Below are 25,109 nucleotides of genomic sequence, written 5' to 3' on the forward strand. Positions count from 1 at the left end.
ATATTTCTCACTACAAATTAGAAATGGATATAATCTAGTTGAAGAAAAACAGGATACGACATAAATTCAAGTCTCCCGTTCTGCAAGTCCCTAAAATACTGATTTTAAAAAGCAAGCTGTATAAGAAAGGAAACATAGGTGCCTTTTTCTCACTCTTTTCTAAATGCTTGCTATCAGAAACAGAATATATGTGCAGCTGGTTATTTGTCTTAACTACTAGGTCCCTTCTTACATCTTCATAACTTAACTTTGTACTGAAACAAGCATGATACAGAAGCATGTTGAGTAAGCACAAAAATTCTCTTTTTTTCCCCTCATTGAAAGCTAGCTGCTCATAAACATCACTGAAAGGTACCAGAGGTAGCCCCAAATGACTGCCTGTACATGTCTACTTACACATAATCCTATATTCATGTTTACAATAGCTAATACATCACTTTCTAAGTATTTCTACATTTTTTTTTATATTACCTTGATGTAAGAGAGTGCATCAAACATTTCTTCGATTTGCTCTGATGACTGGACAGCAGAAGAGACTGGATGTGAAGAATTCAAGGAATCCTTCATCATAGCCTTGAATATTAGATTTAGGAAATCTTCATCCTAGAAGATGAACTTTTTTTAGTGTCTGAGAAGATGGAACATACACAAGTAGAATAGCAAAACTCATCTTTGCCTCAGTCTTCCCACAGTCTGATACAGCACTGCTCGCCTTTCTGTCAGTGGAAATAATAAAAAATGTGTCAGAATCTGCATTCATGAAATCTGCGCTTTTCCTGACATCTTTCAGCAGAAAAATCTACCTCCACCATTTAATCATCATCCAGACCCGTAAGCACTCATCTCAGTAATGTATATCCAGCACTACTGAAAACAAACCTACCTAAGCAAACAAATAATTATGTGCTCAATCTCAGATTTAGCTCAACATTTTCAGTTCATTTACAGAAAAGAAAATAGAAAAATATGATTTCTGTAGAAGATTTTAATGTTAAAAGTCTGAAGTCCAACAAAATTATGAATAACAATGATGATCTTACCACAGGATCCTAGTACCAAAGTGTCCTCCTTCTTTCCTTCTAGATGAAGGATATTTGAATTTAATACATTGTTAACATAATGGAACAACCCCAAAAGCTAACTACTTTTCAAGAAGCTGACTGCATTCGTATTTGTCCATTTCATTTCTTTGCGACTTCACCAAACTACTGTCTGTACAGTTTCTGTATAGAAGGAGTAGATCTTAACGGTTTTCTGGAAGAACAGAAAAGACCTGTATAGTGAGATAATCAAGATATCCTTTATGGTTGAACACTTAAAGCTATTCTCTTTGAGTGGAAAATTTGGAGTGATTTTTTGTGTTCAATAAAACACTTTTTTCGCACCAGCAAGTGGTGGAATAATGTGGGCGAAGGCAACCTGTCAGGCACCTCTCAGAAAAAACTACTCCAACAGTAAATGTGATCCTGTTAAAACAGTAGCCTAGACTTTTTTAGCCCTCCTTTCAAAACTTACATGCCCCAAAACCAGAATGGCTTTAGAAACATACTTCTGGTGGTCATCAAACACAACAACCAAGCTAGGTCAAATAAAAAAAAAATTAAACACTGAGTTCCAAAACATAAATCTACTGAACCAAGTTAGGAACTCAAGCTTCTTAATGCACTAATAATGGTAAAGTAAGTACACAGAACTCACGCCCAGTTACAGGATACTGACAAGGACACAACCCTACAAGCAGGAAACAATCTGTACCAGACAGGTTTTTAATCCTGTGACTAATGCAAATTACAAAAGCACTCCTGGAAGTGAAATCTGGAGCCCTAATATCTTCTCGCCTCTGAAATACCCTTGCCCAGGATGAAGAGTTTCTCCACTGGCCCCTTGATGTAGTTCCATCAGTCTTCATTTTTCTGCCTGCATTCAGTACCAGGAATGCTCTAGTGAGGTAGCTTCTATCGTCTCCTCGGTGAGGAAATAATAAATCCCTCATGTTTTCCAGAGCCTCAGAAATTATGTCAGTTCCTGAGCAAGTTGCTAAATCATCATCAGGTTATTACACCAAAAAGATTCCTCCTCCTTTGGCCATGCGCGTGAAGAGAAACACCTGTGGGAGCAGTGCTCTGTACTACTGGTGTAATGCAATGCTACCTGAATCCACTGGGTGGGGCCACAACATATATTTAAACCAGATCCTCTGATTTGTGAATCCCAAACTAATTCAGACATAAGCAATTACCATAATGATAGTATGACAGGACCTATGCTAGGCATACTTAATAACCAAAAGCTCCAGAGCTGCCAAGGCCCGTGGAGAAAGACAATACCAGCCAACAATGTACCTTCAGTATTTGAGGTGTATACACATCTACTCCCTTTGACAGCTGATATTTTGCAGAACACTTTTAACCTACATATAACACAGGTACACTAGTACCAAAATAAAAAAGACCCACATAGCAAAAAGAAAGACAAAAGCAAAAGACATATCTATATAATGGAATACAGTGTGAAACTGTAGATACAAGTGGTGCTCAAAGTGAACTTCAAATTATCAGTCCTTTACAGTCAGCATGAAAAATATAGATCTTACTAAAGGTGTAGTAAGCGTAGTTACAGAAAGTACTTACCGAATGTAATTCTGGAAAAATCTCCTCCATCGCGAAGTACTCCATGAAAGTGGCAAATCCTTCATTCAGCCAGAGATCATTCCACCACTCCATAGTTACTAGATTGCCAAACCACTATGAAAGATTAATAGCATAATTATTTTTCTGAAATAAAATCCAATGAGTATAGTGACATTCCACCCATCCTCAACTTTATTTTGTGGCAAAAGTTTCTTCACAATATCAGTAGTGCTTTTGCATGAACAACTCTGTAAGTATACCTCCACTGTATACCACTAGAAAATCACACCACACCAAAACAATGACCTCTGAAATCTACCTGATGAGCAAGCTCATGAGCTATCACTGCAGTAATTAGCTTTTTATCTCTTGCAGAAGAAGCATTACTGTCAAACAAGAGTGTTGTTTCGCGGAAGGTGATCAAGCCCCAGTTTTCCATTGCACCAGACTGAAAATCAGGAATTGCTACGAGATCTGGAAAAGATTTGAAAGAAAATGTTGAAAACAGATAGAGTTAAAGCAGCTCTCTATTTCAAGTCTGTCTATCCTACTTCATAATCCATAAAAAAAAGTCATTATTTAAATTCTGCGGTGTAAGCATGCGCTGGCATTTCAAGACCAGAGGCCCTATGATTTATAGCCACGTTTCTTCAGCAGTAAACAACTTAAAGCACTACACAGACACTGCCTATAGATACTGTATGCAAACAAGCAAACAGGAAACACAGCTGACACTTCTGAAGGCAACATGATTCAAACTGAGAATTTTCCATTTTCTTATCAAAGTTCAGTACAATGAATTACTTCTTTCATGTCACACAAAACTCTAAGTAACCCAGTGTCAAAAGATTACAAATTTTCTGGCTTGCAATTCAGTTAATGTTTGCACTCTGTAAACCATATTAATTTTTAAGCAACCTTATTTCAGAGATATTTTATAATATTTTTTTAAAAGGAAAAATAAAGATATTTGAGAGGAATTAATGTTCTCCTTCATTTTTCAGAATTGATAAGGGTTTCTTTTTATGCTTGAAAAAGTTCAAAAGAACTTACCTAATTTTTCAAGAGGGTAATTTATTAAAAAGTACTTTTCATAAAATTCTAGAAGTTTCACAGTTGTGTTTAGAGCATACTCCACTTGGTTTATATGCTGCGGGATGGCATGGACAGATACCTAAACCAAACAGACAAGAGTAAAGATTTTGAAACTTAACAGCTATAAAGAAATTTACATAAATTCAAGTGATCAGAACTTTCTGAAATAGATACAACAGATGCAAGTTACAATAAGTGGTTATAAAGCTGTGCTTAAAGATCAGATTTCTTTGCTAGAGTTTATTCACTAGTCAAAATATACAGACCATCCAACTGACTGATGTGTATACAAGAACAATTCAAGGCTGACACTTTTAAGGAAGATACTCAGGAAGAGTCTGTACAAACAGAAATTGATCCATTTTCCCCTTTTATTCTCTCCATTGACTGATTCCCCTTGCATACTTCAATGAATCTGTAAGTTAGGTTATCAGTATGAAAACACTAGAATCATCTGCAAGAAATTTTCTCAATAGATAATAACTGGCACAAAATTCATCCAATGCCATATCTCATGTATGACTACTTTCGATACAGTGCAAAAAACATTCACAAAAATTGGTTGGTTACAGTTTCCCATTCATGTCGAAGTGGCTCTATCAAAAAAAGAACTTTCATTAGGATACAGATTAATCCTGGATTAGGATGCCCTTGCATAAAAAAAGCACAAAAGGTGTTGAGAGTAGTTTTCCTTCTTACAGTCTCCAATCTTGCCAATAGAACAACCCACAAGCTGCACTCTAGCCTGACCTGATATTATCATTTTTATGCTTTCCCTCATTAAGCTGGTAAGTACTATATATTGCTAAACTTGGTGTTTTCTAAGGCTCTGCTAGACTTCCTTAGCTTAGCTAAATCTTGCTTGGCCAGAATAAAAATAAACACACAGAAGAATCACCCTCCCTCTGCCAGAATATATCATACATTGTTTCTCCTCTCCACGTGCTTTGCCTATCATAAAACACTTCTAAAATATTGATAATCTATCTAAAATCTATTATAAAAAAAGGAAAGCATACCACACACAGTTGTTTCAGGCTCTCTGCAAACATGAAACATTGAGTGTAGTGACCAACTTCCTTCCTCTCTAGTAAAGAACTGGTTACACTTGCCAAAACAAATTTCAACCACAGAGCTGAACAGAAGTCACAAGTAAAAAAAAAAAGAGAAACTTTTCAAGCTAGATCAAATGAAGTCTGTCCTATTCAGATATAGTTAGAAATACTTGTCCAAATTAGAATGAAATCCTATGGAACAGCACATTTTACATCTGTATATTAGAGAAACACGTATCATGACGTTGCTTCACTGGCATACAAGGTAACAATTCTTAGTACTGCTTTTTAAAAGGGCTTTTTATCCCACTACGAGGCTATTGCTCCCTATGTGACGCTGCTCCTTCTCAGCACTAAGTAGGTGCTGACACTTCCAACAGTTGACCACAAATGGGCAGCTCCTGCTACAGTCATGAAAATTACTGCTTACATGAAATCCCTGGAGTAACTAAGGAACATTTCCTAGAACTATCATGTTCTTTATTTAGTTACTTAAATTGCACACTGTAGAAACTGCTCAGTGATCTTAGGCTATATCCACAAAGAGCAAATAGCATGCAGGCTTCCTTTAGAAACTGTACTGTTCCTCTTCATCCTCCAAACAACTCATAGTTGTATGACATGAATCTTTCATTGATCAAGCATTAAAACTAAACATCTAAAGCTTCAAGGAGTTTTACATTTTCTGAGTATCTGCTGCTATTATGTTGAGATCCATGCTGTAGGCGTCTTCTTAATCTGACATAAGCCCAGAAATCAGTTCAATCTGCAGCATATGGTCACTGTCTACCACCCATGATAAGCACAATGAAACCAAATAAATAAATAAATGGGGGAGTCACTCAGTATTGTGGAAAGTTTGTTTGCTCACTGATTTTTCCATCTGTTATCGTTTTATTTGGATGGACAGGGAGAAAGTAAAGGGCGACTTAAAAACAGAGTAAACGTACCAGACTCCCATTAGTTTCCATACTGATGTTTTTCAAGTCTGCAACAACAAAGGCTACCAGGTAGGTGCTCATCTTCAAACTCACAAAAAATTCATCTTGAACAATTCCCTTTGTCACAGGAGTAGTGGCTTTCTGCAAATTAAAGAAAAAAATTAACACAAAAAAACGAACACTAAAATAAATAAAAGACTTACTTTCAGGTGGCTAAGAACAGTTCATAAGCATACTTATAGCATATATTTATATTTTAGTTTATGTTTCATTGGAACAGATAAGGCCTATGCCCTTCTCATGGTGTAACAAAGCATGAGAAGCATGGAACATTTTCAGTCTACATACCCCCAAATTACTTAATAAGCTTTTAATATGAAGTATTACCAGACAGCCTTGCTGGAGACACCCTGTATCTCATTTAGTTCACACAAAGCCCCTAAGTTTAAGCTCCTAATTCAACAGAAAGATTAGTATTAATCCAGAAGAGCTTTAGGCTGGAGACACTGTTCAGTATAGCCTGCTAAAATACAGGCACTGCATGAATTAAATATTTATCTCTTCCTATGAATCCCCTCAAAATTAGGTAAGTAGACACATTCACTATTAAAACCAAAGAAATAAAACAGAATGATTCCCCTTTAGCCTTTTCACCCACAAACTGGAAGAGATTTCATTTGAAAAAGTGAAGAACACTTGCCTTCTGAAACTTCCTAAGTACCTTTGTTTCCAGAAACAATCAACATTAAAAAAAAAAGTCCTCTAGATTTAGACAGAATTATTTCAAACTCATTTGAAATATGAACAATGGCCTAACACTTAACTGCTCACGCAGATATTTACAGAAAATGATGAGGCTCATCCTTCAACATTCTCCCAGATAAAATAAAAGCTCTGATATTAGCTCCCTCCGTTACTCTACAACAATCTGTATTTCTTTTTCTTAACAAAGGTTTGCTTAAGTGCTTATTTTCAGAAGTAAGCCTATCCTAGTAATGATCTCATCAATGCAACACAGCTTATGCAACATGATCCCTTAATCCACATTTCGTTCTGTGTGCAAGAGCTAAGTCACTAGCCTATAGCACTGCACTGGGAGCCAACCCTACCTAACAGAATACCTAAGACAAGATAAATCTAAAATTCAAGAATTTGGCACGTGCTAGAACACTTTGGACAAGAAAAATATGAAATAAGCCACGCCAGTAAAAAATTTTGCGTATAAAAGTTGATACTGCTAAGGAGAACTTGTTGATACTGGGAATACATCAGATAACTTATTTTTCCATTGAAACTCTCAAATCTAATTCCTTTATTTTGTTCAGTCAAAAAAATATTCTATGATTTCATGATTTTACTCTTATTCACAAGCACAGGAGACCAAGTTGTTTTGACAAATTACAAAATCTACAGGGACCATTTCCAAATCTATTTAAAAACTGCACTCTTGGATATAAAATAACAGCAAATGAGTGTGGATGACAGGATCTTTTGCCTATGGCACACAGAGATAGCTAAGCAGAAGAGATTAGTATCTAAGATAGCAGAAGGCAATTCAAATGATATGACAAACAGGTGCAAGATTCAAAATCCCAAGGAGATGACAGAGAGACATCATGTCATTTAAATGGAAATTTGATGGCAGGATTGTTATCAAGTTACTTGAGAAATGATTCTACGCAGACCACAGTGACAGAAACAAGGAAAGACATGCATGTTTTCTATCTAGTACAGGAACAGCTAAGCCTATAGTTAAGGTGACTGCAGTGGAATTGCCAAGACATAGCCTGAACCAGTGCTTGAGCATCAGGTGAGAAGGCATGTCTAACCTAGGGAACTCAGATGCAAGCAATGCACCTTGGTGATCAGAATTCTGTACCCACCCCTTTCTCATCCTCATTTAAGCTTTAGCAGTGGAGGATGCAGCATCTCTCCGGACGGAGAATGTACCCCTTGAGCCATTGCCAGACATCAGAAGTGGCTAACCAATTTTCCTTCTTTATTACGCATTACTGCTCGGTAGTGCCTGCATCCCACTCAAAGGCACTTTCAAGAACTTCTTTTGCCATACAGGTGACCAATCTGGAAAATCTACAAAATTACTGCTTATGATAATACGAATACACAACATCAAACTATTTTTCACTGCAAGTAGAAAGGGTAGAGAGTCACATTTCTCACACTTCCATGGCTCAGACACAGGGTTTGAATTCCGGGTGATTCTGTATGGGGCCATGAGAAGGACTAGTGGGTCTCCTCCAGCTCAAGATATTTTGCTCTGTTCTGAAACCATTCTCATCCTCTCTATCATGTCAATCAGAAATGAGCAAGTCAGAATATACTCGAAATAGGGCAAAGTAAACATCCTATAGTAGTGTGGTGCAGTAGAAAAGCTGCAAACTATTTTGGGGGCAAGTGTGTCTTTTAGAATACTCATGAACTGTGAAAGGTATGCGTAAGAATATGATAAACTTTTAAAAACCATTCACAGTTTGCTTGGCAAATCTGCTACACACAAGCAATAACAGGAAACAATACTTTACTGTTCCCAAATGAAAAATTACAGAAGCTGTTTATGAAAGTAGCCTTAGCCACTTGTCCAATACTAGCAGAGTAAAAGAGAGAAGCATCCTTTCTTGACTACATCAAATGTGAAAATTGTCCAGAAGAGTCTGCACACTGAATTTTTCAATGAAGAAGAGAACAGCCAATGAACTATTCTTCAGCCTGATATAAACCAAAGTGCTTGCAATCCCATTAAAGAGAAGGTTGAGAATCACCACATACCAATGAAAATAAACATTCACCCAATATGAGCAAGATAATATTTCGCAAAGGCATAATTATGAGTTTGGTTTTCAACAAAGGAGTAGCTAAATCGGCACCTGAGCCTTTGATAGTCTTCAGAAAACTAAACTGCGCAGCGTACATGTAGGTTTCATCAACATCAAGGGTGTAATTTTTTTTAATTACTGCTAAGATTAATGTCAATATCAATGAGTTTCTACTGAGTGATAAATGATGATAATGTTTTTGATGAGAGGCAACTTCATTCTGAGACATGCTAGGTAATGTCAGTCTTGATAGGCTGTCTGAATGAATTACACCCCTATAAAGCTTTCTTCAAACGCTCAATGGCATAAATCATCACCAAAAAATACAGATATGCTCATGTAAAATGATATGCTTATACAAAATTTTAACTGAAGGGATCTAGTTGGAGAAGTTCCAGATTCTGATTTGAATTCTGGAGCTGAGCCTCTGTTCAAGCCTCCCCTTGCTCAGGTTCAAAAGCCCATCCTTCCACATTAGGCATATCTTTCACAAGAACTGTTTCTAGTTACACAAATTATGATGAAAACATTCCAACATTTTGCAAATGTGCAATATCAGCAAACATAGAAACCTCAAAGGGAATCTTAAGGGCTGTTGAGACTGTTTCAGTTAACAACAAAATTCTTGCAATTGCTTCTTAACACTGAGTAAGAATCACAGAATCACTAACGATGGAAAAGACCTTTAAGTTCATTTAGTCCAACTGTCCACCCACTGCCAATATTGACCACTAATCACTCCCATAGCCATTCAGCTGTCGCAGAATCAGAGAATGTCAGGGATTGGAAGAGACCTTAAAAGATCATCTAGTCCAATCCCTCTGCAGGGGAGGAGCAGGAACACACAGATTAGGTCACACAGGAACGTTCTGAACGTCTCCAGAGGACATTCCTTTCTGGGCAGCCTGTTCCAGTGTTCTGTCACCCTTACTATGAAGAAGCTTTTTCTCATACTTATATGGAACCTCCTACATTCCAGCTTGCACCCACTGCCCCTTGTCCTGTCACTGGATGTCACTGAGAAGAGCCTGGCTCCATCCTCCTGACGCTCACCCATTACAGCTTTATAAACATTACTGAGGTCACCCCTCAGTCTCCTCTTTTCCAAGCTGAAGAGAACCAGCTGTCTAGTAAAGAGGGAGGAGAACTTCTCTCAACCTACTAACCGCACCCCTTCTAATAGACCCTATAATGCCATTGGCCTTCTTGGCCACAAAGACACAGTGTTGGCTCATGGTCATCCTGCTGTCCATCAGGACCCCCAGGTCCCTTTCCCTTATGCTGCTCTCCAACAGGTCTGTTCCCAACCTATATTGTTATCTGGAGTTGTTCTTGCCCAAATGCAAGACTCTACACTTGTCCTTGTTATATTTCATTAAATTTCCAGGCCCCTGCTCTCCCCACCCCCCCCAGCTCTCCAACCTGTCTAAATCACGCTGGATGGCAGCACAGCTTTCTGGTGTGTCAGCCACTCCTCCCAGTGCAAACTTGCTGACAGTGCACTCTATTCCCTCATCCAAGCCACTGATGAATATATTGAATAGTACTGATCCAAGTATCAACCCTTGAGGGACTCCACTAGATACAGGCCTCCAAATAGATGCTGTCTCACCGATTCCAACTGTCTGGCTTCCTTCCTTGAGCCAGTTCACAGTCCATCTCAATATTAAACCCATTACACAATGTAACACCTTTCTTAGTGTTAAACAGTCTACTTTCCCTAATAAAGATACTTAGTTCAAGTCCTTGAGGAACAGAAACATTTTTATTATATAAAGTTGCAGAGTTTGCAGTTTATCTTTCAAGTTCCAACATGTTCCTGTAATTTTAAGTTAAACCCCTGGACTTTAATGCAACAAATACAATGCAAGCACTTAAGTGGATTACCTAGAGGACAGCGCTACTAAAATTCCCATACAAAAGTACCTTTGGCATATTTGACAGCGTGGAAAGTTTCTCATCTCTCTTGATTCTGATTGAAAAAGTAGCTTTAAGTGCTGGTTCATCAAAGCATGGAAAAGCAGACCTTGCAGCAAGAGGTTCAAACTGAGTTGCAGCAAACCACCTAGTGAAGAGTAAAGAAGAGCAAATTAAGAATTATGAAAAGGAGTAAGGCTGTTTAATTATGATAGAAAACTGTCACTTTTCCTCTGATGTGCGGAATCAAACTCTGTAACCCAAGTAAGATTACAAAGCAGGTATGGTTTATGCAATGGTGCGCATATGCTGGGTGCAAGGGGGATAATCCACCTAACTTGCACACTGTCAGGAAAAAAATGTGCTACAGATATAGGCTAGCCTAATACATACTCAATAGTTTTCCCGGAATTCAGATACATATTCATTATATTCATTACACCCCCAAGAGTTCATTAGGATGCAGACCCTCCCCTCTTGCGCAGGCTTAGTGGGTCGTTAGTGTCTCCTCGTGGTGATCTTGGAATGAAGAATCTTCATCTTCCCCGCTATAAACTTCTGACCTTTCCGGGAGGCATCCCCCCAAACCGGTTTCTTCTAGCCCTGTGGACATCTAATCACCTCCCTGCCGAATGTCCTCAGGCTGTTCTCAGACCCTTATCTGTATGGCTTTCATCCCCTTCACTATCCCAGACCCAGTGTCTGCCATTCCGTATTTTCTAACAAGCTCTACATTCTTGCTTCTATAAACTATCTCTAACTATCCCCCTTCACCTCCCCTTATTCTCAGTCACTGTGAAGACTTCTTGCCTTTTGATCTTCACTTACGGGGCCTTTCTCACCTTTCACCTCCACTTGTACCTGCTTGCCATAGAAGCAGCTTTCCAATCGATACATTACACGGTTAGTCCAGCTACAAATAATTTTCTTGAGATTATGAAGAAAAGAGTTCTTTAAAATCAAAGAGAGAAATTTATTGGAGGACTAATCTCCTTGGTTGTTTTTTTGTTTTCTTATCCTATACCCAGAATAACAAAACTACAGAATAATTACCAAAATATGTCAGACAATTTCCAGTAAGAGTTAATTAAACATAAAAAACCTGAAAAATTAAATTAGTTATCACATACACTATATGAAAGTTTTGAAACCTCAGCAGCAGATAGGACTGCAGCGAAGCTCTTTTATCTGAATGTTAACGCGTTTGCCTGTCTTCCTGCTCCCTTCCCTGACTACTGGATGCTGTGTAAATTCATGCACTGTCTTGTCTGTAATACGTGTCTTATCATGTGAGAATCTCAGTGGACTATGTTCCTTCTCAAGCATTTTGATATTAACTAGCTGCAGAAATTAAAACTTTTACTAGAGAGTATCTCTTATTGAATTCTGTTCCTGCAGACAAGAAGAGCACAAAACAGACTTCAACAATTTGTCTTCCATTTACCAGAGATGAACAGAGGAGAGAATAGTGTTTTCAACTGCCTTTTTTTTTTTTCCCCCCACTTAAAGCCTTCTACCAACTTCCCACAAATTCTGAGAGTTAAGTTTTCTTCTTCCCTACAACTCCAACATTGTGGACCTACCCTTTTCTGAGGAGGCACGTTGCTGCCATAAGACTTCTCTCTATGCCTGCTTTCAACCTCTTACTCCCACCTTTCTTTTCAAACACCATCTTGACATTAGTACAGAAAGCTTCAATTTTTTTTCCCTTTCACCCCAATGGGATGCAATCTATCTATGGTGGCTTTCGGTTTTTGCTTTTTAATTTGCATCTGGCTACAGTAACTTTTTTGGCATTTAATAATTTTAACACTTTCACCTTCAAAAGAAAATAAAACTAACTGTAAGAAAATATATTTTCTTGCAATAGGTTAAATTTTACATTGAAAATGCAAGAAAAATAGATGTTGTCAAAACAGACTGTGTCTCTAAAACCAATGGTATTAAACATACAAAGACAAATCTCTTGGAAACAGAGACACACAAGGCAAGGCAAATGACTGTATCAGTAAGTTAGCTGGAAAAGATTTACTAAAAATTGCACAAATTAAAGCATTCTGTCTCTGAACAAAAGCTGGGAGCACTAGACTAAAGAGGAAAATACTCCACAAAACATACAGATAATCTTTTTTCTCTGCAAATACTCATAAATTCTCTTTCTACTACTATAAACACAAGGAGAAAACAAAGTTTCAAGTACATCAGACTGTAAAACACAGAAATTCAAAAAGAAGCTAATTACAACTCTTCATGAGGATTTCTATCACCTCACTGTAAGACTCTTACCATACTTCACTCAGTATTTTATGGTAATGAGTATATTTCAATGTCTGTAATGAGTTTAGAGCTATTTCATTTCATCAGTTATGTTCTCCTGATGCAAAGTAAAGCCTTTGTGATTCCTTATTACCTAAAGCATTCCACCACAGAAAGACAATTTTTGGAATTTTCCTTATAATGCTCTAAGATTCAGGCATAGCAGCACTTGCCCAAGAAGCAACAGATTCTATTCTCTGTAATCATCACATGTACACTATTATGTTCTAGCACAAGCTCAGGACCAGTGCTTTGCTAAGACACTTACTGACAGCATGCTACATTTGCACCTCAGAAAAACATCTTCATCAGACAGGGGCAGACCTCAAAACAGGTCTGTAACCCTTCTGCCCATATTTCCATTCTTCAAATTCTTGATCTCTTCAAGGTCTCCAATACAACATCAAGTGAAGAACAGTAGGAACACATAGGAGGGAGGAGGAGAATTTCTCCCTCACCTCAGGTGCCAATCAGTTAAAGAACTCAGTCATGTTCCACAATTCCTCTGACTGCAACAGTTCTGCATTTACTTGAAAATTCAACTGCTGCAGACAACCTATTCTCTTGTACATTTTAGCAGTAAATCTCAGCCCCATTGTGATCTAGCTAAGGGGAGTTTAAACAGCAAATTGTAAGTAAACTTCAGAAAAAATAAAAGCTTTGATTTAAACACCTTGTCAGTGCTTAGTAATGCCAGCTGAATCTGAAAGAAAATATACTGTTTTTATTTATTTAAAAAATAAAAGGAAATAAATATTCCTTATGTTCCAATGAAATCATCTTTACACTGAGACATTTTATTATTTATGAAAGATGAGCAATCCCTGAGAGACTTCAGTAATTCAAACATTAGCAGCATACATATATTATGTGTATCTCACTGGAAATATTATAACCAAATTTTAACACTTTTCTGTTGTAGACTTCAAGGAGTCTCATTCAAGAAGATAGTAACAGCTATCAGGTTTTATTTGAAGTCAGTGATAATAAATAGTTTTCTTTTTTTAAACTTTAGGTCTTGGCATTTTTTTAGCACAAGCTGCTAAGGGTTTCATATCTTTATTTTATCTAACAGCTGTTTTATAGGTTCTTTACAACAACTTTCCTATCAACAGAGTGAACTGACCTATACTGCTTTGTTTCCAGAAAACCTACATGGATTATATTGTGCTAACAAAGGCATGAACAATCTTAAGCACGCAATAAGCATAAGCAGCATTTGAAATGGGTGGTGTGGACAGCTACATTCTCTAATCTTCTTGGTAAAAAGCACTCATTCCCTATAACAGTGGCCCTGTCAAGTAGCCAAGTACACTTTGAAAGAAAGAAACCAAAAATCAAACAAAAAGGCATGCTACCATTTGGAGCTCGCAGGAAACCACACTGAACTGAGGAAGAAGCTGCCCTGATTTAATGAACTCAATGATGAAAGACAGTTTTCAGAGAGCTGATTAAAAGCAGCTTTGCATAAAGTGTCAACAACAAAGGGAAGAAATTTGATATTTTAGAATAAAATCTCTAGATTTGAAACATCAGATTTTTCATTTTACTCAGTAGGAACCAGTTGCACAAAACATTCAACAGAAGGAGTTATTCTTGTTATTTCTATCAAAGCACGACCAAGAAGCAACATAAGAAAAAAGCAAGATTCGTGTACCTACCTTTGCTTAGAATTCTCATCCTTGTAAGAAATTTTGTAAAAGCCATAGTATGTATCTGATAAATTAGATGAATATTCCAAGTTGACTGTGTAATTCTGTCCTGCAAGGAGAGACTCAGGAGCTATGACTGCTATCTGATCATGCAATGGATATTCCAGCAACTCAACTGCCTTTTCTTGACTTCCTCCTGATGAAGTAATAGTTGCCTTGGTGATATTTAGTCCTGAGCTGTGAAGCACAATCTTCTTAGTTACTTGGGTGACATTAACCATTATTTTCACAGAGCCTGTAAATTTCAGGGTAGTTAGGTTTGGCTGCAAGTCAAGATCATAATGCAGTGGTACAACATCAGAAGGAAGTCTTATTTTTGCCCATGGAAACAGCTTTCCATTGGTTGCCAAAGGATATATCAGTTCCATTGTACGATTTTTTTTATGGCAGCCTTCTTTGGTAAAGGTACATTTGGGAAGAAGATAAATCACCATTATCACTGAAACTGCAATCACAAGAACACCAGTGCAAACCAGCATGGTCCTCATAGAGGGCACTGAGCAAGAACCATTTGGACTTTGTCTATAGACAGACATGTTATTCCGGAGACCCGAGCTTCTGTTAATGAAGGACATCCCCAGCAGTTTTGCTGATGACTCATAATCCTCTTCATCATCATCCATTTCATGCTCCCCGAGGCCACGCACTAAGAGCCGTGAGCTTCTTGGTTCATATTCAACTTCATCAGGCTCCAAGGGGTGTAAACAGGGCTCTTTTGCCAAGTCAACCACATCAGGCTCTTCCTCAAACATGCTGTTTTCAATCATGTTCCTGGGTAGCTGAATCTGATCTGAAAAAGGAAAACAGAATATGCTACACCATAAACAAAAGACAGAATACTTTAATGACAGATCACCGAGGTAAAGAATGAGAAAAGCTTTCACTACATATACTACCATTTTACTTTCCTGATTTGTTTCCACTAAACACAGTCATGTTTTTCTGCCTACTGTAATTCTTGTTTCAGTATCTTGCCCCTTCCTGAACTTTAAGAAGATGCTTCTGCTGCACATAATCAGTTGTATCCTGTATCATAACTGGGAATCAGCTACATCACTGAATTGTAATTCCAGATCACTGATACCATTGCCTCAGTTGCATTATGTCTACCCAAATAATTCTCTCTGTATTCAGCTAAATTAGCTATGATGGAATAGTCGCAGGGTGAAGAACAGGCAACCAGAACAGTTCTAATGGTGTTTCTAAGATTCTAGTTCCAGAGTTCCTGTTAGAGGAGAAGACCTGCTGACGTATTAGCAGCTACATAAACAAAATATTCATTTTACATTTTTTATACACACAGAAAAAATACTCTCAATTTCTTACATGGCAATGGGAAGATGACTGTTCATTTAAGATCTAGCTTATGCAACCCCTGAAATTGTCTGGGCAGGTACGTTAAGTCAGAGCCAATAAGAGAGTTAGCATCCATAATTTTTTTTCCATAAGACTTAACAGATCACAAAATATAAACCAAAAATTCAAACTGATTTCAAGTTTATCAGGTACCTTCATATTCCACATATAGTTTTATTTCAAGCGAACTTTTGATTGTGTCTGTAAAAAGTAATGTCATAAAAAGTTATCTTTCAGCTAAGTGAAAGTGCTGAAGTTAGGAACACTGATGGGAAGAAGCACATACAGTTTATTGGACACAGAGACACAAAAATTGCTGTATCAGAAAGGAGGTTTTTTTTCGTAATGTGTTTCATCTAGAACATTACAAGCAGTATAGAAGGAAGTTGATTGTTTTTATTAGGGCATCACAGAGCTGCCTGAAGAACAAAACAATTCAATTGCAAAAGACATCTATATGGAGATTTCTCATACAGAATGTCCAAAAAATCTCATTAATTTTTCAGGTCTTTGCAATCTAGTCAATATGAGTTAGTCCCCTTTCACAGCCTCAAAGAGACTAAGCAAAACCGTCAAACTGTAAGGCTTCACATATGAAGGTCTACTGCTACTTGAATAACAACCGTATCTCCATCCTCCATCTTGTCTTCAGAATGAGAAAGATCTTTGAATCTATAAACATATTAAAAAGTAGGTTAACTTGTACTACTTTCTGTCAAGAATATACTAATTGCTGATCTACATGTAGCCAAAGTATCAGCATACCTGTAATACATTATGGATTTGATGTATATTGCTAAGATCCTTTTCAATATTTGCAGTTAACCACAAAACAGCTTGGTTTGGAAGGGATTTTGCTATAGGCAGGGCTGCCACCCACCAGCTCAGGATACCCAGGGCCCCATCCAACTCAGTCTTGAATGCTTCCAAGAATGGGACATTCACAGCTTTTCTGAGCAGCCTGCATCAGCGCTTCACCACACTCCAAGTAAAAAAAATTTCTGCTTAATATCCAATCTCAATCTATCCTCTTACAGCTTAAAATCATAATCCCTTGTCCTGACACTGCAAGTGCTGGTAAAATGTCTCTCACTTTCTTTTAACACTCTTTTAGTACTGGAAGGCTGCAATGAAGTCTCCTCTGAGCCTTCTGCTCTGCAGGATGAACAACCCCAAATCCTTAAGCTTTTCTTCACAGGAGAGGTGATTCTTTTTGTGACTCTTCATAGTTTCCTGCCACTTCCTTCAGAATTAAACTGACAAAACCATTCAGATACCTTCAAAATAAATAACGGCTTCAGAAATGGACCGCCAAGGCTTTAAAAAATTGAGAGGGGTTAGGGCTGTTGGGGTGGGAAAATACTAACTCATGTAAATCAGTAAGAGGAAGGTGTATTGATCAATTGAACAAGCAGTACGGAGATGGATGAAAGCAGGAAGTTTGCCAGAGTTCAGATATACCTGCCCATAGAACGTCCCAGTGCAAATGTGCTGTTCTGTCTATGAATAAGATCATAATGGCACAGGATATTTTGGAAGTGAACTCAGGAGGTCATCTGCTCTAGACTCTAGGCACAGTATCTCATAGTATTTCTCATTATAGTGCTAATGTTCAAGCCTTCAACATCTCAGTTCACTTCAGTGGCCAATAGTATTGATTCTGTGCTGAAGTCTGTGTACTCACAGCACAGAGGACAGAAAGCTAGGCTGTGAGAGAGAACATGCAAACAAATTTGTGGAGAAGAAAACATGGACAGAAGAGTATTGTGCGATGGAAGCTCTTTCAGAATTCTTCCACAATCTACTTCTAGTAGATTTTCTTGTTGCTTTTTGAATCTATTGGCTATCTTCAATCAAATTTGAAAAGAGACTGAAGGATAACCAAATTCCTCTGAGTACCAACCCAATCCCATCCCAAAACAGCCAGCTGCTATCAGAAGACACCCAAATTAATATCTGCTATATACGAAAGGCAAGTATTAGGACTCACATCTTAACCAATTCCAAAGGTAGCAGCCACTCAGAGCACTTCTCCAGCCTCAGCCTTGGCATATGCTGCTGCACTGCCATCAAGAGAAGGAGAGGACAGGGAAGGCACAGCAGAGGGAAGGAGGAGAAAGATAAAGAACTTCTGGCAGAGAGTAGGCCTCATTAGCTCTGCTTTTTTTCCAATAGGTTCTCTCTAATGCCAACTACCTTAATATTTTCAAAGTTGCATGCAAGCACTAGTACTCTTGAAAAAAATGAAAAATCTGAAAGAGAAATTAAGAAAAACTAGAAAAGTAAGGCAATTCACAGTTTCAACAGCTAAGATAATTTCTATGGAAAACAATAATAAATCCAATTTCAATTGAATTTTTTTGCAAAAATTCAGATCAAAGCCTGGGTATTGTGATGAACAGTGAGCAGTGATGAAAAATGTTGCACTGAACTATCAGCTTGATCACAGGCTATGAAATGAGAGCTGTAATGAAGTAGGCAGACTACTGTTCTCTACTTGAAAGCGTGCAAACAAAATATCAGAATATCAGAAGGTTACCAGAGTTACTTATGCTGATACACACATTCACAAGAGTATATGAGTCAGGCTACTTTTCTGAAGAGGAACCATGGCAAATATGCCACTTATGCTCAGTAAAACACTGAGTTCTGGTTCACTTGGATTTATAACAAAACAGTGTGAGTTATCATTCATCTTTCCTTTTAAACTCACGAGCTACTAAAAGGCCCACCAGAAGAACGAAAAATCTACAGGCCGTAAGAAATAAGAAGCAGACTAAAGAACAATATTGTAACCATGACATTCACTACTGCCTTATATCAAAGTATGGTCAAACTATATTCCACTATATATATTCCTACTATAGAACATACTAGAAGCACAAATTCCGAGACACAAGATGATTAATTCCGTTTTTAGTTACAATGCAGAAAAAAAAAAAAAAAAAAAAAAATCAGAGTACTGCAGGACCAAGGAAGTTTAATTTATACAGAAGCAGCACGGTTCCAGCAAACTACTGCTTCCACACCAGAGGCTGCCGGTGCACCACAGGCAATGTGATCAATCTCTGTTCACAGCTAAGGAAGCACTGACTTGAGTTGCTGAAACGCACCATAAAATTCTGTCTTCAGACATGGTGATTTGCAAGCTACAGGTAAGCTTTGCCACACATAAGCTTAGTGTGAGAGCAAACAAGGAGGTTAAAAAAAGCCATGGGACTGAGCCTAATGCTGCTCCCTAGTTAGCACTAATGAAACAACACTCATCCTGGTTTCATACAGTCACACTTATCACAGCTGGAAGCCTAAACGCAGGCAGGAAAAACGAAGTTTACAAGACTTTTCTGCAGATTTGTAACATGCAAAGTAGAGGTTGTTACCATCTTTCCCAATACATGATCTATATCACTTGCAAGAGAAAACAAGATGAATATTTATGGATTAGAAGCAACTCTGAGAATAGATGCAACTTAAAAAAATGTGACATTTATCCAGAAAGCCAGTACTCTTATGCTGTAGAGATGAAGGAAGGCAAGTATTTTTTATAAAATGACTGTTTTCATAAAAGTTTATTTAGTTTTGGAACTAAAAGTTCTAGGTACCTGAAAAACTTTCACAACCTTATCTTCTCATTACAGTACTGACAGGATCACAACCTGTACATACACATATGCTTGGGTATGCAATTCAGCTGTAGTTATACAAGCCAACAATAAACCTGCTGCATGTACTACTACATCCTTCATAAATAAGAATTATGTACTCATACCTAGGTGAGAAAAAGTGTCATGACTGGAGGACACAAAGAAGAGTATTTAATCAGAACAAGCTAAACAGAAGGTTCCTTATCTTGTTCAGACAAGATATATATCTTTTACTTCTATATCCTTTCATAAACAAGTCTTTCAACTTACAAGGTAACTTAACATTATAAAGCTCTTTTGAATTTCCTGACCATGAGGAGATAATCAGGAGCAACAATAAAACTGTCCAGCAGTTGCTGAAAGTATTTATTTTGTTGGAAAATCTCCACTGCTATTAAAGAGAAGAATATAAGCTTTCCCTTGCAGTATATAAGCCCCATACAGCAACAAATAACAAATCTAATTATGAGTGACAGTGATATGGGAAGTTTTGGTTTTGTAATCCATTGCAAATATCCTGTGGAAAATGAGAAGTCATTATTCCTGTAATTTTAAAAGTCACAATCTTCATACAACACTATTGATACATATTTATAATGCAAGAAGTGTGTATTTTTCCCTTAATAAAAAAACAAAAAACAGTAATTTCTTTATTATCAGGCCTTCTGTCTACCTCAGAACTGAAACTTCAATAATCTAAATTCTTATGTAAGTTTAAGTGGCTTATTCCCCCAGATTAATTCTCTTTTAAAATATACGCAGAAAATGTTTTGTGGCATTCTTCTCTTTTTTTAGCTTTCCATATCTTTATTAAGTACTTACTGTAAAAAAAACAAATAAAAAACAACCCCTAAATCCAAGGATCCCTAATGGCACAGTCAGAACGACTGTCACTGCTTTTTGAGACAGTTCAGCTCATCATCATCTTCAATCAACAAGCAGGTGTCACGCAGCATTTCTTTTTAACAGAAGAAAGTAATGTTAAAAGAATCACAGTAACACCTGGCAGTTTGCAGAAAACCAAACTCCTATCACAGACATAAGCATAGGAAACTTCCCATCATCCCGAAGAACTTGGCAGCCAAACAAGTGGCAGTATGTTGTTGCAGACCAGCAGATGTGGCAAAGCCCGCAGTCAAACCAATAGCTATGTGCAAAGCATGTTTAGCAGCTGAAATCAAGTTAATACCCGCAGAACTTAAACTACTTCAGATACATTTTAAGTAACAGGAGAGAGGGTGCAGAGACAGTGCGGTGCAGAAACAGGTAACAGGAATCTATCAACATGTCCCATCAGGTTCTTCCAGGGAACAAAGAAACACTGCAATCAAAGGACCTGTTCTGCGGCTGAAAGTAAGGCACTTTGTGCAGAAGGAAAAACACACCTCCACCCTCAGGACAGGAGACACTAAAAAAACATGTATTTTCCAGAGAAATGTTCCATGAGCTAGCAAAATTGGATAGACAGGTTCAAAAATTTGGTATATCATGCATTTAACAGTCAATGTCTTTCACTTTCCTTGAAATATTTTCACAGAGAAAACAGGAGTATTCAGTTGTGCGAGTACCAAGAAAAATCAAGAAATTTATAATCGCAAACTAGTTAGTCCATTATTGATTAAAACAATGTAACCCAAATGAAATCTCTTCATGAGATTTCAGGGAAGCAAGGAGGAGCACAGTGTTCATTATAACACCTTCACCTCCACAACTCAGATTATATAACAGAAACTGAAATGCAGCACTTACACAGCTGACACGGACACTATGTCAAATAATAATTCTGTGTAAGGAATGACCCCGGGATCAGCTACCAGCATCCAACAATGGGGTTATTTATCCAGGGCCACAATGATTCACTTAACTTTTACATCCAAGTTTTGAAGTTTTGAACTTCTCTTAGCAGACAAAACAGCAAACCTCATCACCAAAACACAGGACTTTCCCCCTTAAGGATGTTCTACAGCCAGAGAACAGGAATGGGCTAGAGTCTATCAATTCACCTGCACACTGAGGACTTAATGAGTTCATCACCTCCTTTTCTGCTAGCCAGGAGAAGATAAAATGACAGAAAACATGACCCCATTCTAGGTTTGCCCCACTCCTCCAAGTACTGAGGTTGGCAAATTTACCAAAGGATTGTGCAGCTATTTCTGACAACAGTAGACAGAGGAACTAACTTGTCCTTCCTCAACTAGGAGCCTGGGTTGGCCAAGCACTCTGAACTAGTTCTTGCCTTACTCTAGTTTCTAAGCAGAGGATCCCTTTACTTCTAATCTTCTCCTCTAGCTCTCAGCTCTGCCTCTGCTACGTCACCTCAGCTTGTCACTATCGAGGCCAAAGACTTTGAAGCCCTTCAGAAATAACCATATGTCTACACTGAGTCCTTGGATTAGGTACAGGCTATTATTTTTTCTTAAAAGGCCTCTGTAGGGTTTAGATTCTGTTGTCTGTAATATAATTAACACACAAGGACTGCTTCAAAAGTAATTCCTCATATTACACGTTGTTTGCCTACGCCATCAGAGGTGGATGTTGGTGGTACATCAGTAGAGGTGGAAGCTTCCCACCAATATCCCATTACATTTTGTTGCTGTGTGACAGAGTGGTGTCTGATGTGGAAGTGCAGATGAAACAAAAGAATCACTGAATCCTCCCATGCAGGAAAAAAGGCAGCCTATGACATTCATCAACACTTGCTGAAAATTTCTGGAGGCCAAACAGTGTATATGAGTACAGTGAGGCAGTGGGTAGTGCACTTCAGCAGTGGTGACAGTGGGTAATCCCCACTGGTGAGTAGCATGAAGAGTAGCATGAAGGCTTTTGTTCATTGCTGGTGGAAACGATTAACCAACGGTTGGTCTGTATTGAAGAATAGTGTTTTGTAGTTGAGAATTTGCTCTATCAAAGTCCGTGCTCTTTTATCTGTCATAGTTTCCATGGAAATAAATAGGAGGCATTACTTTTGGAGTTACCTAAATGCAATACATACATACATACAATAGTGAACACCCTGTTGCAGAGATCTTTCCAGTAATTAAAACACTTGCAAATGCAAAAGTTTGAGCAAGTATAAAAACTGATACTGTAATCTCATAGCAAATAAAAATATTAAATTTCACCAGAAACTTTCTTCCTCCTCCTCTCTCTTACACACTCTACACTTCCAGAGCTTCCAAGAATTCCAACAGCTAGGACAAGGCAGCAAGACCCAATAGAAAGGATGCCAGTGAAAGACTCTGATCTCCCTTCTGTATCACTGTGGTTTAACCCAGCAACAGGTCAGCACTGTATGTCCACTTGCTCACTGATTTCCCAGCAGGATGGGGGAGAAAAATTGAGAAAGCAAAACAAATGTGTGAATTCAGATGAAAATTAGTAAGACCAAATGGGAAGCAAAATAATAGCCACAACATATATACATAGGTGTATATATATATATAAAAAAAGTATATATATATACACCTATGTATATATGTATATACACAACAAGTGATGCACAATACAGTCACCACATACCAATCAACACCCTGTCTGGCTCCAAGCAACAGCTGTCACCCCCACCTCAACTACCCCCTTTATTTCTTTTTCATGACATCACCAAGTACAAAATATATATACCTTTTCCCAGCTCTCCTGTCTCCACCCCCTCACAGTTCCTGGTGCCCTCCCACACCCCTTGCTGGCAGAGCAGAACAAGAAGCTGAAATGTCCTTGAGAAAAGTGCTCACTGCAACAATTAAAATATCACTGTCATCATCACTGCTCTCACCCTAAACACAAATCACACCAGCACTCCCAACACTACAAAGAAAATTAACTCTATTCCAGAGGAAAACAGCATACATATCTTCTAGTTTGGAACACAGCTTCCTTCTTCAGTGTTTTTGCCTACCCTCTCCTGAGCCTATGGCACATTTTGCAAAGTGCAAAGCCAATTACCCCCCGTGACTGTACTGGTTCTTACATGTGTCTGACACAATGGAGTTTCAATTTTGCCAGAGCTTTCAGTGAATACTGTGACAAATGCAATTCATCATCAATGTTCCAGAGGTAGGCATTCAATGTTTTCTACACAATTCCATAATGCATACACTTAATAGTTATAGCCTTGGTCAGTCAAATGTATCCAGGAAGCAAAAATTCAGCTGCATTAACATGATTAATGCACGTGTATTTACATGTGGAACAAAACAGCAGCCTCTTAATTGGATCCAGAGGAAGAAATAAAAAAAACCTTTAACTGAAAAGAATATATACTTTAACTATACATTTTTTAAAAAATGCTTTATTGTGCTTACAAAATAACACCCAACCAAAGCTGTACAAGATTTCTTAAATTTGGCCCACAGACAACTGATTTGCAGCAGAGTAAGGAAAGAATCCCTGCTGCTATTCCTGCTGTGGTGCAGACACAACTCTGGAACACAGCAGCACTGGCATAACTCCTGCAGTTCGCAAGCAACAATTACACTGTATGGGAAACCTATGCAAAATCCTAATGGAAACCTCTTTCTTCAGTGGTTCAGGCAAGCAACAGTACTTCAGGATTCACCCCAACCACAGAGGAAAGGGGAACTAAATAGTCTGCAGAAAAGTGAATTCCTCATCTCAGGAAATTCCTAGCCTTGAAACTTACCAAATTGCTCTATGCAGTGATAAGCAGCATGCATTCTACAGATGACAAGTCTAACTTCCTAAACTGAAGACATCCAAAACCTTGTGTGTACACATTAACAACTGCCCAGAAACACAAAATAAACCAAAACCTTTGTTATGAAATCTGCCCTTTAAAATACACTATAATCTTCACCATTGGAGTGGTGCACGAGCAAAAAAAATTTGTCACTTACTTTCCATTCTTTTGCTCAGCGTTGCACACTGAATGGATGGTACTTAAGGCCATCACTTGAATACAGCATTACGTTACTTCTTCTAGTGGATAAGTATCACTCAGGTATAAGAAGGGATACAATTCAACAAAGCAACACTTCTTAAAAACAGAGCGAAAACATATATACAACAGTCAACCAGCTTAGAAATAAGACAAACACCTGATGGTATTCTGGGAAAATCAGAAATCCTACTTGAAATTTTGCCTTCGTTCCACCATCATTTATTTCATCTACCAGCTTGGAGACTGAGCAAAGAGAATGGAAGTCTTTTCAAAAAGAAAAATGAGATGCAGTACAGCATACCTGAGAACAACCTTGCACAGATAGAATCATCAAAATCAAGCGAAAATTTACAGGTCACATCAGAAAACCAGTCTGTCAAAAAAATCAGAGTTCCCAGCACTACTAGTTGTTTGTGTAAAAAGAAGCACTCATATATCCCCCATGCACTCACATGCACACAGCAGCTGAAGTCCCCAGCACCTACGATATCTCCAGAAGTACAACTGGAGGGCTCAGCAGCTGCAGCACAATTAGAGTTCAGCTGAAGCACCCTTCGCCAGACATGAGGCTCCCAAAACCAGACCCGCAGCCCCTTCACAAAGAACGGGCTAAGGCCTGTTGGGTATCCCAGCTCTGCTACTCTTCACCTGAATGCAGGTTTATAACCCCATCTTCCACTTGTGGGAGGAAAATCGTGAACTAACAGCTCCT

At 38.1% G+C, this 25,109-nt stretch overlaps 1 protein-coding gene across 2 annotated transcripts; it reads right to left on the reverse strand.

The window, feature by feature from the left end:
• Window positions 1–447: 447 nt before the first annotated feature.
• On the reverse strand, window positions 448–25,109 carry LOC104915194 (leucyl and cystinyl aminopeptidase). 2 transcript variants are annotated; one of them, XM_019610116.2, is made up of 8 exons: window positions 24,850–25,107; window positions 14,450–15,290; window positions 10,482–10,620; window positions 5,731–5,862; window positions 3,684–3,804; window positions 2,950–3,104; window positions 2,631–2,744; window positions 448–603 (listed from the first exon to the last, which is right to left on the reverse strand). In XM_019610116.2, exons 2-8 carry the CDS (start codon window positions 15,265–15,267, stop codon window positions 463–465), a joined length of 1,620 nt encoding a protein of 539 aa, XP_019465661.1. In that variant the 5' UTR covers window positions 15,268–15,290; window positions 24,850–25,107; the 3' UTR covers window positions 448–462. The 2 variants fall into 2 exon arrangements, with proteins under 2 accessions (XP_019465661.1, XP_031413203.1); XM_031557343.1 differs by lacking the exon at window positions 448–603 and adding an exon at window positions 624–716 and having other exon boundaries at window positions 24,850–25,109.

This window comes from Meleagris gallopavo, chromosome Z (assembly GCF_000146605.3).
Source record: "Meleagris gallopavo isolate NT-WF06-2002-E0010 breed Aviagen turkey brand Nicholas breeding stock chromosome Z, Turkey_5.1, whole genome shotgun sequence".
NCBI lineage: Eukaryota > Metazoa > Chordata > Aves > Galliformes > Phasianidae > Meleagris > Meleagris gallopavo.

Bases quoted from the DNA above. Each gene is read 5' to 3' on its own strand.
- LOC104915194 (XM_019610116.2), bottom strand. From the start codon at position 15,267: ATGATTGAAAACAGCATGTTTGAGGAAGAGCCTGATGTGGTTGACTTG. The intron at 5,863-10,481 runs GTACTTTTGTAT...TTTAATTTGCAG, and splicing joins CGCTGTCAAATATGCCAAAG to AAAGCCACTACTCCTGTGAC. The intron at 2,745-2,949 runs GTAGATTTCAGA...AATCTTTCATAG, and splicing joins CTCATGAGCTTGCTCATCAG to TGGTTTGGCAATCTAGTAAC.